The sequence below is a fragment of the Eptatretus burgeri genome, chromosome 1 (genome assembly GCF_056783735.1).
Source record: "Eptatretus burgeri isolate ZD-2024b chromosome 1, Ebu_testis_v1, whole genome shotgun sequence".
NCBI classification, from domain to species: Eukaryota; Metazoa; Chordata; class Myxini; order Myxiniformes; family Myxinidae; genus Eptatretus; species Eptatretus burgeri.
In genome coordinates this window covers 116,650,553-116,670,679 of record NC_140961.1, presented here as the reverse complement: position 1 = coordinate 116,670,679, position 20,127 = coordinate 116,650,553, and the positions used below count along the sequence as shown (strand labels likewise).

General features: G+C 43.6%; 1 protein-coding gene across 3 annotated transcripts in view; it reads right to left on the bottom strand.

The window, feature by feature from the left end:
• The window catches only part of KYAT3 (kynurenine aminotransferase 3), a 55,818-nt gene that overhangs the window by 23,724 nt on the left and 11,967 nt on the right, over positions 1-20,127 (bottom strand). For all 3 annotated transcript variants that reach the window (XR_015061870.1, XM_085895968.1, XM_085895977.1), the window contains exons 2-6: positions 12,903-12,982; positions 11,911-12,061; positions 8,234-8,383; positions 5,064-5,150; positions 1,773-1,898 (exon numbers count right to left, since the gene is read on the bottom strand). Coding sequence is in view for 2 of the 3 variants with exons in the window: in XM_085895968.1 (XP_085752094.1) it covers positions 1,773-1,898; positions 5,064-5,150; positions 8,234-8,383; positions 11,911-12,061; positions 12,903-12,982 (594 nt within the window). In the remaining variant the exon portion in view is untranslated. The remainder of the gene's footprint in view (positions 1-1,772; positions 1,899-5,063; positions 5,151-8,233; positions 8,384-11,910; positions 12,062-12,902; positions 12,983-20,127) is intronic.

Here is a 20,127-nt window from a genome sequence, read left to right as displayed (position 1 = left end):
CAGGTCACTCTACCCTGGATATGGTGCTTCTACTCTCCCATCAATGGATGGAGGTCCTCAATACCAGATATGAAATCAGAGCCATATCCCAAGACATATCACGTGCTTTTGACACAGTCTGGCACCCTGCCCTGCTCACCAAACTCTCTTCCTATGGCATCCAAGGGCATCTCCACTCATGGCTCGCAGACTTCCTCTCCTGTCAAAGTCAACATGTGGCCCGAAACGGAGTTCTTTCATCCCCTCTAGCTGTTCAGGCTGGAGATCCTCAAGGCAGCGTTCTGGGCCCTGTTCTTGTTCTCATTTTCATCAATGATCTGTCCAATTCTCTGGAAAATCCTCTTTATCTCTTTGCTGATGACTCCACCCTCTGCCGTAACATCTGTCATCCCTCAGACCGGCAAGCCGCAGTTTCTTCGCTCATTGCAAATCTTGGTAAAATCACAAACTGGTCCAACACATGGAACATGTCTTTCAATCCGGACAAATCTCACACTCTCACTTTCTCTCTCCGAAAGGACCATTTGGAACCCCCCCCCCCCTCCATCAACTTTCTCAACAATCCTCTGGAAGAAGCCCTTTCTTTCAAGCTTCTGGGTCTCACTTTCTGCCATTATCTTTACTGGGAAAGCCAAATTTCCAACCGAGCCTCCAAAGCCAGTCACCGACTGGGAATCCTCCATCGTGCAAAGTCCTTCCTCGGCCCACCTGAGCTCCTGACCATACAAAGCTTTCCTCCGCAGCCTGATGGAGTACTGCTCTCGCTTCTGGGATGGTGCTCCTGCCTCTCACCTTTCACGGCTTCACACAATGGAAACCAAGGCATTTCGGATCATTGGCATCTCCCGTGATGAGGCCGAGTCTTTGGACCTCTCACTCTCTCACTGCAGGCAGGTCGGTGGTCGTACTGTCTTCTACCATCTCCTCTCCGCTTTCACCCCTCTGTCTGCTATTTGTCCCCACCATATTTCCGCAGGGCGCTCAAAGTCCGCCAATAACACCCTTCTGGAAAAACTACCAAAATCACAAATCACTGCTCACCTTCACTCTTTCATTCCTGTTTTTCCCCACCTTTGGAATAAACTCCCACAATCTATTCAATCCCATTCTTCCCTCCAGGCCTTCAAAACAGCTGTTCACCACCACCTCTTATCGTTCCCCATCCAAATCCTCGATCCTTTTTACCCCCGTTAATCCACCCAAAACCCACCTCCTTCAAATTTCCTGCTTTCCTTCCTGAAAGTCCCTGTAATGTCCATCTTGTATACCCCATGTTCCCTCCCCCTTCCACAGAGCTCCTAATGTATCTGTTCCCCACTGTTTTGTCCTTCCCACTTCCGCCCCTCATCTCATGCTCCCCTTAATGTCCGTTGTGTGTTAGCTCTCATACAAGGTATACAAAAAAAAAATCCCAATTTAATACAATTCCTACTAATGTAAACTACCACAAGCAGTGATAGGCCTTTTGTACCAAGAAAAAAAAAACATTCATAAAAATAATGTAAAAACAGAGGGATGAAATCTCCAAAAAAAAATCAAAAACAACCAAACAAGGTAGGAATGACACCACATTAGGATGCCACAATCCTCTTATGGATTACCATCATGACATCTTTTGACATTTTATTTTTGTTGTGGGGCCGATCACTGTTGCAGAAAACATCACTGATGAAAAACAAAGGGAAAAAACACTCAACCCAACCTCTTGGCTAATCCAATGTGTTTCTGACATCACAGCAAAAGGTAAATGGATCGACTGCAGTTGGGAATACCTTGCCAAGAGGATTGTTTGGTGTATTGATAACTATGGCTTTTGTTCGCTTGTTGAACTTGCTCACTAGTTCCTCTGGGTCCAGTGACCAGTCTCCACTGGATTGCAGCCTCCCCTTCACCGGAGTCTGCAGAAATAGATTGAGGGGAAAGGAGGGAGGTGTGCGGTTGCGGGAGTGTGCGTGGGGGTGGGGAGGAGGGGAGTGGGGGGGGATGCAAGGACAGAATAATCACAATGGAAAGAGTATAATAAAAAGGGAAAATTACAATGACCATGGGTAGAACATCAGTAGTATGAAAATGGGGGTTCTGATCCCCCCCATACATGAAATAATTAAATTGTGTTGGTTGATTTCTGAACCCTCTACCATAATTAAATAATGTTGTTTGATTTTCTGGCCCCTCTACCATCATTAAATAAATGATTTGATTTTTACACATATAATGTTGTTGGTTGGTTCTGGGTCACTTTACCTTGCACACCCCAAATACTCATTTGATGATGTAATCAAATAACCTTCATAATGACTTCTTCATACTTCGAAAAAAAATATTTGGGTGAAAAAAGTTATTTTGTAACTGTATGATGTTCATGTAATCATTTGAAATAAATATGGAAAAAGGAAACGAATCCTGCATCGTTATAAGACATGTTAAACGTACCCCCAAAATGTAGCGAAAGATAAAACCATCTCATAAATGTGTAACATTTTCTCATGTACAAGACGAAAAATAAGGACACCATTTTTTTCAGCGCACAAGTCAATACTTTCCCTCCCCCCGGAAGTCCGGGACTCAGACTCAGAATCGACTTATCTGTTTTAAGACAATTAATTGCATAAATGAAAAAAATTGCATAGTATGATATTGGCTACGAGACCATGTGACAAACGATGTTGAAATTTTCAACCAATATTCCCCACATAATAAAAATATTATTTCTCTGAAACCGCTTAACCTAACCATGCGATACCTCAGGAATACGATCCCCTACAATTGGTGCGTACATTTTGATAATTATGACGTCATCACTGCATGTGGTGTGGCAGCCACATTAGTTTCATGGATAACAATAAAAAAAATTATTCCTCTGAAACCGATTAACCGATCAATGCAAGGCTTTGCAGTTAAGATCCAGTACCCTTGCTGCATATAAGTTAATAAGAAATGATTGCATCAGTGACATGGTTTGGCAACCACATTGGTTTCAAGGAAAGTATTAAAAAAATTATATCTCGGAAACTTCTATCGCGATCGATGCAAAACTTTGCAGTTATGATCCAATACCCTTGCTCCATCTAATATAATATGCTTCACACCGATCCATTCAGTGGTTTCGGAGAAGAAGGTTTTGAAAGGATCAGTTTTCAAACAAATATGGCTGCCAAACCACGTGACCGATGACATCAAAAGTTTACACTCTGCCGATGATTGGGCAGAGGAGCATGTGTGCCAAGTTTCGTGTTGATCAGATAAGGTTCGTTTTTCTATCCAATGTGGCTGCCAAACCACGTGACCTATTACATCACAAATTTACACGAGGCCGATGATTGGGTGGAGGAGCATGTGTGGAAAGTTTCATGTTGATTGGATAAGGTTAGTTTTTCTATCCAATATGGCTGCCAAACCACGTGACCTATGACATCACAAATTTACACGAGGCCAATGATTGGGTAGAGGAGCATGTGTGGCAAGTCTCATGTTGATCGGATGAGGTTAGTTTTTTTCTATCTAATAAATATTTGAAATATGAAATATATGGCCAAAATATATATATATATATATATATATATATATATATATATATATATATATATATATATATATATATATATATATATATATATATATCCAATAGAGCCAAAAATGAAATATTTGTGATCACCCTGGTTTCCCAAAGGTTTGGGGTTCAGCCGTTCTGGAGGAGATTTTAAATAGTTTTGGGGTAAATCCAATATGGCTGCCAAACCATGTGACATCAATTATTGATGATCACCATGGTATCCCTAAGGCTTGTGTAACATGTGTAAAGTTTTTCGTCGATCTGTTGAGCCATTTTGGGGAAGAAGACTTCAAAAAGTTTTTTTTTTTTAATTTAATTTAATTTTAAATATGACTGCTGAACCAAGTGACATATGACGTCATCAAATTTTTTCTGTCCACCAATTTATCCATAGACGACCCTCAAAAAAGTTTCATACTGATCAAATGTACCGTTCATTCTACCTGTCGAATTTTCACTGAGATACCATTTCACTGACGAGGTCATTAAAATAAATAAATAAAGAAATAAAAATCACAATTATTCCCCATGAGGAGAACTTGCTATGTGCCAAGTTTCAATTTTTTCCATGGTGCAGTTTCGGAGATACAGAGGAGATACAGGTTTTTCCGTTTTTCCAACATGAATGAACACATCACATGACCCCTGACATCATAATTATCATTACAACATTCTACATGAGTAATCACACCTATGGTGAAAATTCCGTGTCAATCCGACAAGTGGTTGCAACGTAAATGAATTCAAAAGGAAACAAACCTGAAAATTGCCAGCGTAATCATAATAACGCACAATAATAATCGGAAGAAAAACAAAAGGTTACCAAGCTTGAAATGCTTGGTTCCCCAATAACATACAAGGAACTATCCACAACCCCCGAGCCTCTCTTACCTACCCCCCTCGAACACTGTTTCAAAGCAGACCTCCTGGGTGGCTATAATAAGCCAAAGGCTGCTACAGGAGGCAGCATGTAGTCTACCACACTGCTCTTAAGTCAGTGTAGCCCACAAACCATATATGGGTCACTCGAGATAGGAATGAAGTGTGATCCACACGGGTCACCTTGCTGTGTAGCAACGCATTCAACGATCCATGGATTAAACATGTAAAAGTGGTATAACTTGATCACATTCTTGAGAGCATATCTATCCGTCTTCAGTAAACTTATTTCACATTCAAACAAAGGGCATGATGCTTTAATTTCCTCTATATTTCCTCAATAATTCCTTGAATAAAAATACATATATATTTTTGAAGAAGGGAGTGTTTTGCACATATTGATGTTGTCAAATGGAGTTGTATGTATAATTTTCATTGCAAGTGTAAATACCATCGCTTTGGTAGAACTTGTTCGTTATAAAGCCACACAAGCTTCAGATCAAGTTTGTTCGACCATGATCATGTGAAGTGTGTTTATAGATATTTGAAAATTAAACCGCCCATTCTGTTTTAAATTAGATTTTTTTTTTTTTTTTTCAGCAAAGATAATCCATTTTCGAAGGTAACTCACTGGTCTCAGTGGTACAAACACAGGAATTCCTCCAGCCATCTTGACCATCGGCTCATAACAGTCAAAATATGGTTCAATGATGATCACCTGCAGTGGAACAACAACTTGGGTAAAAGCACTGCAAGCCCAGAGGGCAGATAAGAAAACAATCCCAATGGGGCCGAAACCTCCACAGACATGTGCAATCACATACATTGTATCATGGTAGTGGGAAAGTAGTAAGTGTTGAAGAGCCATGACTAGTAATAGTTAAATTAATACAACACTCAAATTGTTGGATTACAATCAGTGCATTTCAGAAGGAAAAAACGTTGAAGTTTCATATATTTGAGATCTGTTAAATTTAACTTATTGCCGCGTGTATGACACTCACCCGAGACCACGGGCGATTTAAGACGGAACTGGACACAGTGGAAATTAAAATCCTGCAGACAGCTGGCTCAAGGTTAAATTTGGACGCCATGGCACCTGAGCAAGTAGTTGTACGATGCACTTATGTTCTCACACGGCGAGTCTAAACACCTGTGACTAGCCAAACAAAGTGGGATTACGCTGATTAATTGATTTCCTATCCAGGGGTTTTCATTAAAACCAAAATTGGTCAACGCAGTAAAAATGGAAGATGAAACCTGACATGGTGAGACTTGGGAATAAACACACAAATAGAGGCATTCATCCATGTCGTATGTAACCTGGGGTTGCTGGTTAAATCATTGCTGGGAGCATGGCTGTGCCTCAAATCAATTCCCCCCTGTGAGTTAGAGCAGGAATTTATAATTTGGCCAGGGTGCTGCCAATAGCTCAACTACTCTTTGCAAAACACACTGAGATGATTTACAGCTAACACCTAATGCTGGCGGATGAGCTGCCTAGTTTAACGTCCATTGGAGGGACAGCGCACACATTGATGCTTTGTCATGTCTGTGAAACATGAGGATGACAGTTTATATCGTTTGATCGACATTAGAGCCAAGGCGAGACAGAGGCAAGAGTGTATACCCCAAAGCTATCCTGGTGGCCCAATTGAGACATGAGACACAAGGCAGGAAATCGAAGACACGAAGACTCAATTATTAAACGAGCAATAAATCAAATGAAAACTAAACCCACGCTAATGGTGCATATACACACATTTTCACGCGCATGTGAGATGCTTTAAAGCGGGAAGCTCATCTCAGAACGATGCTCAAGGTGGTAAAGTTCACAACGGAGCAGCTTGGGTGCTTAGCGTACCTCCAGGTCAGTGGGTGGCCAGATAAAGCGTTCAAGAGAGGTTAAAGTACACCCACCTTTAAGGGTCCCCCCCCGCCAATCACCCCCTTCTCCACCATCAATGCATTGACATCAGTGCTCGGCAATCAGTGGGCAATGAAGGACTGTGTTAACACATAGGTCAATCGATCCTGCCGAGCAGTGTGGACCAATGGCGTGCCGCCTTATTCACCCAATCTGAAGTGGCCATAGTGCAGGGTTTGTCCACTGCTTGATGAATGTGGGAGAGTTAGAGTTTCTTTCTCTCCCACCCACACCCATCCCCAGCCCCCCCCAATGGTGTGTGGGATGGAGAAATGCACCACAGTGCACACAGTAAGCCTCAAGCTAGTCGTGTCAATGTGGGGGACAACCAAAATGCCTCCCTCTTGCCAGTCTCTCACCCGATCAGACTCGGGGGACACAGAATTGGTCAAACATACCCCAATTACGCTAAAATAACTCGACTCATCCTCTCGGCTGGGCCACACGAGCCAACTTCACCCCAACACACATCCTTCCTAATGTTCAAAAAGCCCTAAAAACTACATGAAACATACGGTGCTAAAGCCTTAAACGAACTCCACATGCCCAACCCATAAAGGCACCCTGATTCTTAATGTATGATCAATTTAGATACCATGCATTAGGAAAATCATAGGTTTTCACCTTTTCGTCAAAAATACAAATTTTATGTCCAAAATTTACTGTTCTTTTCATGCCAATATGTGCAAGCAAGTAAATGCTTCAAGCTGCTGCTCATTATCTTATCGAGTTTGTAAACCTAAGTTATGCAGTGCAGATAAAACATCATGTTGTTGCATCAATGACCTTGAGGGGTTAGGAATGTATAGATTAGAAGAGTTATTTCCCTTTGTGCAAGTTTTAGCACAAGGTGAGGTAAAATGACCTGTAATAGGAATACGCATAGATTATCGTATAGAAAGCATGTCGTCTCCCTTCCCAATGTTTGCGTCGAAAACTGCTTCTCTGTTAGAACCCCGTAAATCTGTCCTTTTTTTTTTTTTTTTTTTTTTTTTTGTATACCTTGGTCGAGGCTCGTATGAGAGCTAACACACAACTCACAGCAAGGAGGCATGAGACAAGAGGGGTGGGAGTGGAAGGGACAAAACATTGGGGAACAGACACAGGTGAACTGTGGAAGGGAGAGGGATGGGGATGGGACGGGGAACATGGCGAGGAGAAGTCCTGCATGTCCTTTCGGAGAACTGCGGCCGAGTGGGCCGAGCGTGGAACGAGGTTAGCTGTAATTGCAGGGACGAGTACATTCTGGCAACGTCGAGAGGCATGGGGTGGGACCAACGACACCGAGCAGGGATGCTGGTTGACATCACTGGGTGGGGCATCGGCCTGAGCTCATAAAAAGGGTGCCCAAAGTTGAGTTGAGTTTCAGTTCCTCATTGAGCTCCTCACAGTTGTTCAGAGCTGCTGGCATCCACAGGCCTTCTATTGGAGAGGAGATCCTTGGGAGTGAGTTGTTCTGACACCGCAGGGTGGACAGCACATTCTGTGGTAGCAACCCCCTTCACCTTCTGCAATTCACGCTCCCGCTGGGCAAGGTGTTTGCTCACACCTCTATTTTGGGTCCTTGGCATGGAGAGAAGTCCGGCACACTGCCCGGTCAGCCTTGGGCACTCCAAGCTGAGCTAGGTATAGGAGCGAATAGGCCCTCAATACAGATCGGGACATCAACACCGATTGGCCGGTATGATTTCCGCAACAATACTTAAAGCAAATTGATAAATATCGTCTTAATTGGGACAAGTCAGAAAAGCAGATTTGAATAAGGTATCCTTAGAATTAGACCTGACTCTAAAACCGTTATGCACTTCATGCATTACTCCTTTCCCTTCAACACCATCCCCAACATTCCTATTTCAAACAAAAAATCATCCCACCTCGTCTCCAAGATCAATCAATCCTTGGAAAGCACAGAACAGTGAGCCATAGCCTCCGACGGTCACGAGGATATTGGTGAAAGCGTTGAGCGTACGGCCATGCAGCTTCCCATACAGCTCTGCCAGGGCTGTAACCAGACGTGGATGTCCCTGTCGACAGAATAAATATTTTGAGATGACTAATCTTTACCATTTATTCGCGGCATTCAGAAGGTTCGACAAATGTTTTGGCACGCTAAAGCGACGGTTTATTTGTAACTCATAAACTTGCATGTATGCTTGTTATATCACATTTGGTTCATTATATGAAGTCAATTGTTTTACAGAATAATCTTTAAATTTTCTACATTATGCAATTAAGGATCTTGCTAAAATTGAGCTTCGAGGTATGATGAAATGTTTATGCAAAGAAGGTACCAGCTCCAAAGAAATCCACATGTGGTGGAGAATGTGCGCCCTTATTTGCTGAAAGCCAAATGGGTGGCTGAACTGAAGCGGGAATACGAGTCCGTGGAAGATGGACCCATGCCAGGAGAGCTGGCAGATTCAATCGAACCACAAGCTGTTATGCAATTTTAAACATTCATTAATGAAGCCTGGTGTTGGCTTAGTGATTAGGGTGGCGGCTTGGGATCCCAGGGTCCTGAGTTCAAGCCCCGTTGGCTGCTGAATTAACACCAGGGGGTTGACTCAGCCTATCATCCTTCCGAGGTCGGCGAAATGAGTACCAGTGTACTGGTCCCGGTTAGAATAGGTGTACCATATCCCTGTGTGTCGTAAGAGGTGACCAGGGTTGGTGTCAGGAAGGGCATCCGGCCACAAAACATTGCCTCAAGAAAAAGCCAACCCCTGCACAGCAGGGAAAAATGGCTGTAAAAAGTCATTTTTTTTTTAAACATTCATTAATGAAGAACCACCACATTGTAACCAAAATAGCCATTTGACTGAAATGTCTCAAGACAGCGTGTTCACCATCATGCACAAACACTTCTGAGCAGAACATGTCTGAGGTCCGACCAAGATGTCCTATTCGTCCAGGAGCTAGGTGACTTTTATTCAACATGGAAGGTGCAGATGTTTAAGGGTGCCAGTGGTGTCGAGTAGGGTTGGCAGATCCCAGTAACCCAATTCTTAAGTTGCGCCAGTGGTGGGTGTGGTAGGTGGCGTCACCCAAATCCAAGATGGCCGTTTCGATATAGGCTAAAACCAATATTGTCATACATCAAGTAATACGAGGCCGATTCCAATGATCGGTATGCATTCTGATAGTTTTGGGTATGTCCAATCTAATGGAGAGGGTGTCATTATCATCCATGGTCAATGTCATGAGATAAAGGTCAATATCAGTTTTTGGTCAATTTTATGCCTGTTTGACCTTGACCCTTAGATTCAAGGTCAAATCTGATGACATGAATGATTCCCCATACATGATTTCCTATTAGTGCCTAATACATGCCCAAGCCCTCAGACCAATATTTAAAACATTACAGGGACTATTGAAAAAAGGGAGGGGGGGACCCATTCCCATAAATGGAGGAATTCCCCGTTTAGTCCAAAAATAGTCAAATTTCCGATCTATTTTGCACTAGATTTCTTATTTCCTCATAAAAACATTCCATTTTGTTTGTTATACATGTTCTTGGTACTGTTATACATTATATTAAAACATTATTTCATGTTGAAAGTCTTTAAAATGTTCAAAATCTCACCTTATTTGTTGTTGCCAAGTTGCTGGAACTCTGCATGACACTTGAATTTGTCAGAAATTTGTCACATGACATAATGGGGGTGATCGCAAATCTATTTATAGCTTACTTTAATATGCCTATAACTATTTAAATACTTGTCTGAGAGCTTAGGTATGTATTGGGCACTAATGGGAAATCATGTATGGGGAATCATTTCATGTCATCAGATTTGACCTTGAATCAAAGGGTCAAGGTCAAACAGGCATAAAATTGACCAAAAACTGTGATATTGACCTTTATCTCATGACATTGACCTTGGATGATAATGACACCCTCTCCATTAGATTGGGCACACCCAAAACTATCAGAATGCATACCGATCATTGGAATCGGCCTCGTATTACTTGATGTATGACAATATTGGTTTTAGCCTATATTGATGGCAGGCATCTTGGATTTGGGTGGCGCCACCTACCACACCCACCACTGGCGCAACTTAAGAATTGGGTTACTGGGATCTGCCAACCCTACTTTACACCACTGGCACCCTTAAACATCTGCACCTTCCATGTTGAATAAAAGTCACCGAGCTCCTGCTCTATATCAAGATTTATCCATTGTAAAAGATGAAAAGGTGGTGATGTTTCAATCTTTACCCTGTATGTAGACAAAGGGTAAAGCTTGAAATGTCAGCACCTTTTCATCTTTCAACGCAGATAAATCGACCATCTTGTGGTTTATTTTATTTTGTGTCGCACACACAGACCATTAGTTCTGTGCTTAAAGTAGCAACTAAATATTGATCCTGCTGCTTGACTGGATGCTTCACAAATCTGCAATCTCAAGAGATCATCACACCCTCAAGGGGGGGGGGGGGAGGGGATGAATAAATCGCCACAGACGATCATGGAAGAATGTGACGGGATGGTGACTAAAGGTGTGCTCCCTGATGACAAAGCACCTGTGCACAAGACCCATATTGCGCAGACTAGCATTCGTGACTGCAGCTTTGAGCTGCTGGATCATAGACTGCCATGCAGCCCACATCTGTGCCCGAGTGATTATATCCGTTTTGACATTTGTAGTTTACATGTGTGACCACAGATTTGTAGATGTCGAGGAAATGACCAGAGCAACCAAAATGTGGCAAAATAAGCAATCTGAAATTTCCCATTTTAATGGAATAAACAGTTTGAAGGTCAAATTGAACAAGACCATTTCAACTGAGGGACATTATATTGAATAAATAAATAAAAATATAGTGAGTCTTGAACTATTTTATCTCATTCTAATGATATTTTGAACATCCCTCACAACTGCTCGTCTCCACCAGGGGTTATCAACGAAATGTGTGCCCAACTATTAGGTACTGCCTTTGAATTACCTCCACCACCGAAGGCGAACGGAGCTTACGTTTTCACCCCTGTCTGTCTGTGAGCAGGATATCACAAAAAGTTAAGAACGGATTCGGACGAAACTTGGTGGACAGGTTGGGTGTGTAAAAAGGACAAATCGATTCAACTTTTTTGAAGATCAGGATCCAGATCCGAGAATATTTTTTCCTTGGCGATTCATCACCAATGAGAGATGGGGTCAAAATGATATACAGCACGATATCTCAAAAAATTGTGGACGAATGACAAAACTTGGAAGATTATTTGGTAGGTGACAAGAACAAGCCGATAAGATTTTGGTTAAGATCGGGATGCAGATCCGGCCTATCAGTGGGATACAAAATGTAAACTTTTCAGCCTAGCGGAGGTATGCGCTCTTAATGAGTGCCGTTCTACTTGGATAGATACAGCTAATATCCTCATCCTCATCCTCATCCTCCTCCTCAACGCATCACAAGGCAAGAGTTATCTCTACCAGGCACCTCGTGCACTTGCATCAAAGTAATTCTGACAAAACCTTACTCATCATGTCGATTTATTTCTGAAAAAAATATTCATAAGGGAATAAATGCATACGTCATGAGTACCATCTTACAAAGCTGCGTGTGTACTGGTGAAATCTGTAGTTTTCAGCAGAGCAAGCATGAACAAGAGCATCAGTGACATGTTGTGGTGGAGGCATATCTGGGAATCCTTGGCCCATATTCACAGCTTTGTAATCAGCTGCCAGCTGCGTGAATTCAACCCTGAAACACACAAACCTCCACACTGAAATGCAAAATAGCCAACCGTTATTTTGTTGACGCTATAATTTAGCCATTAGTTTTACATTCCAAATGACTCGTCGAGATCGAGGTGGTGCTGTGACGGGTCAATTACGTGTCCACCCTGCAAGTTCATTGCATTCCATATATTTTTGTCTGCATAGAGATTTTTTAACAACTCAAGGTTTGTTTTTTTTCTGATTTTATAATCCTCATTTCTGTGGGTGCATGCAAGAGAAGTTTTGTAGAGGAAGCTTAAAGCCATTTGGTAGCCTTATTAACCGGTGGACGGAGGTTATATTTTCACCCCGTACGTCTGTCAGCAGGGTATCAAGAATTTATGGATGGATTCAGATGAAACCTGGTGGAGAGGTTGGATGTTTCATCAGGAACAATTGATTCTAATTTGGTGAAACTCTGGATAAGATATATATTTAATTTTTTTATGCGATTCTTCACGATTGAGAGACAGGGCCAAGACGATATACAGCACATTTTTTGAAAAAGCTGTGGATGGGTTATGACAAAACTTGGTGAATGAGTTGGGTAGGTGACAAGAACAAGCCGATTAGATTTTTGTGACGGTCAAGATGCAGATCTGGTCTTTCATTGGGATACAAAACGTAAACTGTTCAGCCTGGCAGAGGTATGCACTCTGCCGAGTGCCATTCTCGTTATCATTTGTGAAGACAAAATAGAAGTCGAACAAAGGCCTGATTATGCAATTTATGAGCTCAATGATTTCACCATTTATTTGCCTTCTTCTCTGTGCTTAGACTTACTTCTAAATCATTCCTCCACTTAAATTCTGCTCAATACAAACCAAATGTTTTTGTCCAGCCCTTCAATCCGTCTTGCATTAGCGAACTGGGAAGCCATCCTCCAAGGCACAAATGATAAGGCCTACAAAAACACAGCAAAAGAGGCATTTAAAGCACAGTGAGCTTCACAATGCAATGGTGTTATCTAAATACAAGTGAACAAAGTAGTGGCACATCGACCCCATTGCCATCCGACAAATGTCACTTATTTCCAAACCTTAAAAGATGCTTTAAAGGTATTCTGGAATTCCACATTAAACAACAAATATTAATACTGTATAAAATACTCAAACATTTTTATAGCACAATTGTACAAAAATTTTCAAAAACAAGCAAAATAAATCTTTGGACCCTGCATAAAATCGGTTTGGACCCAACTCGGCATTTTGGCAAAAAATCGGATGGGTCCCAGATAAGTTTGCATTGCATCAAGCGTATGTAAATCGATCGTATAGGTGAAGCATGGCCTCGATCTAAACTGTGTCGATAGGTACAGTTGGCCACAGCACTGCTCACGTAACAACACAATGATGAACTAAGCAGGAAATGACAGCAACAAATTCACGACTGAATAGTGCAAAGTTTACTTTATTAATTTCATCCTATAATGTATTATAGATATATACATATACATATACATATATATATATATATATATATATATATATATATATATATATACATATATATATATATATATATATATATATATACATATATATACATATATACATATATATATATATATATATATATATATATATATATATATATATATATATTGTTATGGATTTCAGAATCCGGTCTGATGAATCCATCCACACATCCAGGTCCTCAGACAGTTATTTCCTGAAATGCATGTTCAGATTAGCCCCATCCCCATGTCTGATGGGATTTTAAATGTGATGCATTAAGAAGGGTAAAGGATAGATCCCCTCTCTTATGGGAAGCTTTTTTCTTTACGACAGACACGTTCACACACATTTCTTTCTATTCACGAGCTCTGAAGCCCGCCCTCATTTTTCCTCAGCGGCATTCTTTCTCGAGCTCAGATGCCCGCCTTTTTTGAGGGCGCACGGGTCGTCATGGTAACCATGCCATGGTGGGGCGGGGTGAGCTTGGGGCAGACGGCACCCCGTGGAGATGGCCCGGGGATATAAAAACGAGCGAGAGAAAGAGTGAGGTGCGTTCTGTGGAGAGAGACGTTCTGTGAGGAGAGAGGTTCTGTGAGGAGAGAGGTTCTGAGATATCAAAAAGTGAGGAAAAAGCGAAAGAGGGACGTTTTGAGAGGAGAGAGGCGTTCTGAAGAGAAAGAGATACGTTCTGAGGAGGAAAAAGTCTGAGGATAAAAAGTCCAGAGAGGAAAAAGCAAAGGGCGAGAGAAGCGACCAAGAAGTGGGTGTCTAACCAGCGCCGAAGAGACAATTCGCCCTTCCAGTGCTTCGGCAAGCGAGCGTGTGGGTGTGAGCATTGCCACCAACAAGTGAGGCTCGGGTCGATCACCAGCAACACCCGGGTCTAAACCCACGACGGACGATCTCGGTGCCCTCCAGACGTCATTTGGCGTTCAAGGCTGCCCCGCGAGAGGGTGCACAGCAAAGCTGGTATGCATGCTGGCGATGGACGTGACACGCACAGACGCATTTTCAGGACGTTTTTGCTTCACAGACGACTTTCTGGTGAGCAAGACGAATCTCCCCCCCCCCCCCGAATCTGCTGGGTACCCTTGTCTGTGTTAAGCTGTAAGTAAGTCAACCCCTGATAAGCATCTGCTCTATGTCTCTTTCCTGGCATTTTGATCGATTTTGCTTTGAAATTCTTTATTTACCTCAGCAAATAAAAAGTTCTTTTTATTTATTTTATTAATAAATGATTTGTCGATTTCCAACCTGTCCATGTTTGTCCTTTCCTTCTATTGGTCTAGCATTGTCCGAACCGAGATAGACTGGGAGGTAATTACCACAGATTTGACCAAAAAAATCAGCGGCATGCACCAGCGGTTAAAAAGCTCGGCCGCCCTAATTAGAATCTAATCAGATAATATTGGTGCTTTGCCGAGGGCGCACTCCCCGCTCAGGTAACCACGTGACCTCAAGTTAAACGGAATAATTAGACGGCGGACACTGGAACTCGTGGTTGACAGGGTGGCGCGTTCGTGGTTTTAAAACAACCCACCGTACCACAACGTTAATTGTGAGCGGTGGTCCCACGTCCGGCTCGACCGGGGACGAATCCCCCTGAGTGACAAGCTGGCGTTGAGGTACCCGTCACCGCAACAATATATATAAATATATACACATATAAATACATATATATATATATATATATATATATATATATAAAAATATATATAAATAAATAATTAAATAAATACATATATAAATATATATGTAAAAAAAAATATATATATATATATATAAATATATATTGTTGCAGGCCGGGGGTCGGGTGAGAAGACCACGAGGTGGGGGAAGCTATCTCGGCTCCCACGAGACTCCCCGGACTTGTAGGCCGTCGCTCACGGATAATTCCGTGACGCAGTGGGTCGCTTAACCGACCGTGGACGCCAATAACTCAACCGCGTGACCTCGGGTCCTCCCGTCTATGGGATAATCTGGTTACCTAATTAATCACGTGATTCAATTAACGGGAAACACGCCCTCGGTACGCCTTGTCCAAACCAGATCGGTGCAGCCAAGCGACACTGCCAAGGATGTTCTGGCTAAAAGGAACGGATCATTGGGAAAAAAGTCCCGGCTAATGTAAGATTCGGACCATGCTGGATCAATGGAAGAAAATAAAAAGACGAACAGGGAACACTCCTCATAATGATTTATTACAATGGGCGAGGAATGGCATGTGGCACGATCAGGATTTATTGGGGTGTGTTGTGCAGAGATAGGGGAGAGGTGTGGTTCAGCAAATAAACAAGCAACTTCCAAAAGCGGACACAGAGCAGACTTCACGCGAAAATAATCACAATAATAATGTTATGTACGTTCGGCCCTCACTGGCAGCAGCGGATGGTGAACGATATTCCCCCCATGGACACACACACACACACACACACACACACACACACACACACACACACACACACACACACACACACACACACACACACACACACACACACACACACACACACACACACACACACACACACACACACAGTAATTATTTCTCCGTCATGAAGGAAGTGACGTCACGTCCATCATTGAAAGGGAACACACGCAATATCAGTGTTGGCACCATTCACCATTTTGTTTCCACTCAGGAAAGGTGAATTTATACTGTCCAAAACTTTTACTACACTCATCTGAATTTGGATTGATTGCAGTATCGTTCCGGTTGTTTTCACAACCAAAACACTCGAGATTTTATAATTCCATTATCGCCTTGATAATAAACGCAAATAACTCTGTTGGTTTAATGTTCGTGATAAAATCCCGCAAGTGGGCCGGTGGCCGTACAGCTCGCCTCCGGTGCGTGGTCCTCGATGGTGGGGTAGTAGCTGTGGACAGGGGTGGTGCAGGTGTACCATATTGTGTCGATGGCTCTTCAAGGAAAGCTGGTACGAGTCGGTCAACTGAGACCGTTTCATGAAGACTACAGCAATCTATCACAAAGGTTTTTATTATTTCTGCTTATTGCACTGAAAGGTCCATCACAAGGTCTTTGTAATGGCGTGTGGACCACATCATGCTTCACAAATACATGCGTGGCGGTAGTGAGAGAGACAGGCATGTGCACCTTGTGTTGGCCATGTCAAGCAGGACGCACCAGTAACTGCATCATACGGCTGCGGAGGCGGTGTACGAAATCATCTGGCACAAACGATGGTGTACTTGATGGTGTTACCAACTCGCCATACAGTCGTAGTGGCCGACCAGAGATCAATTCTGCCGCCGTGCAGTTGAGATCCTCCTTGACCATGGAACTAAGTCCGAGGAGTACGATGGGAAGTTCGCCTGCCCAATTGGGACTGTCCAGACGTGCACGGAGTGCATCCTTAAGCTGGCAGTGAAAACGTTCGACCATGCCGTTTTCCTGCGGGTGGTAAGCCGTAGTCCTGTGTCGGTCTGTGCCAAGTCGATGATTGAAGGAACTCCAGAGGCTGGACTCGAATCGACGTCCCTCATCTGAGACAATGGTAGAAGGAACACCGAAATGGGACACCCAAACAGAGAGGAATGCATGGGCACAGTCTTGCGTCGTCATGATAACCATGGGTATCACCTCGGGCCATCCACGCATGTGAACAAGTATTGAAATCCTCGTGAAGGTGGCAGTGGGCCTACAATGTCGACGTGCATGCAATCAAAACGATCTGATGGCTCATTAAAGGGTTGTAAAGGAGCTGCCACATGGTGGTGTATTTTGGAAGTTTGCCAAGCAAGACAGAAACGTGTCCACATCCGTATATCATTGTGCATGTGACTCCATACAAAACGTGTCGATATGAGGCGGTGTTGTGACAGTTTGGGGAGAGTGTCGAAAAAAGTTGGCGGAAAGCTCTGGGCACAAATCGGTCGAATGGCTCCTATGGAGATGTCACAGAGGGTGACTTCACTACCTGGCAAAGGAACATCTTCCAGTTTCATGGTGCTATTTGTGGTCGGCAATGCCTGAACCATGTCATCTTTGGTTGTGCCAGTGCCATCCGCCGCATGTCAATCGTCTCCTCAACTGCACTGATGCCACAACGGGATAGAGCGTCCGCCACCATGTTGTCACGTCCTTCAATATGTCGGATATCCAGTGTGAACTCTGCGATGGACATGTGTTGAGTCTGATGTGGCGAGTAATTTTTGCTATTGTGCATCTTTCTGGTAAGTGGCTTGTGGTCTGTTAACACGCAGAAATCTCGACCTTCTAAAAAATACTGGAAGTGTTTCACAGTTAGATAGATGGCGAGCAGTTCTTTATCAAAGGTGCTGTCGCGAGTCTCGGCAGGCATAAGTTTGCGAGAGACGAATGCTATCGGTCTCCAATCAGCATCCACAAATTGCTGCAGGACTCCACCCACCGCATGGTCCGAAACGTCCAGGGTGATGCTGGTGGGTGCATCAGGTCATGGGAATGTCAGCAATCTAGCTGCAGCAAGGGCTTCTTTCGATCTTGTAAAAATCTTCTCACAGGCATAAGGCCACTCGAGCACCAAAATTCGCTTTGGCAACAGCTGGTTGTGCAGTGGTTGCAGTATGTGGGAACAGTGTGGCACAAACTGTCGATAGAAGTTCAACAATCCCAAGTATTCCCCTTCGGGCTGTCTGAGTCATTGGTCGTGGGAACTCTTTGATGGCATGGACTTGGTCTGGGAGAGGCTGCAATCCACTGACCAACACGTGGTGGCCGAGGAAGTCGATGGCGGTCCGTCCGAGCTCACACTTATCGGGAATGACGGTGAGGCTTTAGTCGAGAAGCCGTTGGAAAAGGGCATGGAGATGCTGGGAATGTTTTTCAGTGGAATGGCTGGTGACTAGTATGTCATCCAGGTAGATGAAAATGAAGTCCAGGCCTCGGCAGACCTCATCCATGAAGCGTTGGAAGCTCTGCGCGGCATTGCGCAATCCATATGGCATTCTCGTGTATTTGAAAAGGCCGAAAGGTGGGACGATGGCCGATTTCAGAATGTCCAACTCCGCCATGGAGATCTCGTGATAAGTCTTCACCAGATCGATCTTTGAAAACACTTTGGCCCCTGCCAGCATCGAGGAGAAATCATGGATGTGTGGGATAGGGTAAAGGTCAGGGATGGTGGCATTGTTGAGTGCACGGTAATCGTCGCATGGACACCACTCACCATTCTTCGTCTGCACAATGTGCAATAGTGACACATAATTGCTCGAGTTGGAGAAGGGTGTTGAATTCGGCTTTGGCAGCCATGAAGAAAGTCGGGCAAAACCGATGAGCTTGGGCAAACACCATTGGTCCACGGGCCTCCACATGATGTTGTACAAGGTGTGAATGGCATGTCTGCCTGATCTGTGGTGCTGTGCAGGTTGGGAACGCAGACCACAAGTCCAAAAATTCACACCTGTTGTTGATGAAAGATCGCTGTGGAGCTCCTTGCACCATGACCCCAGTTTGGACAGTAGCCAATGTGGTCGAGTCAAGGAGGCAGTTGTTCTTTAAATCGACAAAGAGTGCAAACTCGCAGAGGAAATCAGCGCCAACGATTCGTTGTTGTACTTGTGCAATGACGAACATAAAGGTAAAGTGGCAATGTAACTCAATGTCGAGGGTAAGTTGTCATCTCCGAAATGTGGCAATCGGGCTGCCATTAACTGTGACTAGAGGTGGTCCTGGAAGACTGTAACAACGGTCAGCGGGTGCAGCAGGTACCACAGATACGTTCGCTCCACTATCGACGAGGTATCGTTGTTTACTGGATCGCTCAGTCACATACAACAACCGCCCAGTGGTGTTGGCCATAGTTGCTGGAGCCACTACTGGCAACTGGCCTGTTCGTTGAAAGGCCAGGCACATGGAGGGTGGCATTTCAGTGTGGCACTGGCGAATCGGTAGTGATACCAACACCAGTCCGAATTGTTACTGTGTTGAGGGGTATTGCCCGTCCGTTGGTGACTGTTAGCCAATCCCCCGCTGCCCGCTTTGTAGATCTGAAATTCATTACGGACTATCGTCACAATCTGATCTTTCCATCCGAGGTTTGAACATGGACCTGCATTGGCGATGGCAGTATCGTTGGTGCCGTCGTTTGTTGGAGGACAAAAAAAAATTGCCGTGCAGCCGTTGCATGTGGTCAGTCAACTGTAGCTGGAGAGAGTCGACCTGCCGACATAGCCATGTTGGCCTCCAGAACTGCATCGGCCGTTACAGCAAATTGTGTCAGTTCCAAGTTGGCATGAGCAACGTTCTTGGTGTGGTAATTTAGAGAAAACATAAACCATCAGAGATGGGGAATCCCCCGCCATTGAATGAAAAAGGTCATACATATTCCAGATAATGAGGGAGGTGAATTGGAAACAAGACACCATTTGGTCATCATCTCAAAAACGTTCCCCAGGGGTGAGGAACGTAGTAACCAAAAATAATTGAAATCAGATAAGCGATTTTCCATTAATTACAAAAAACATTTTCTTCAAGATGGCCACCCCAGTCGGCCATCTTGGATCTGGCCACACCCAAAATCAATAGGGTTCTTCATTTTCAGGTGGTACATGTGTGACCCAAATTTCAAATGGATACGGCGATACAGTT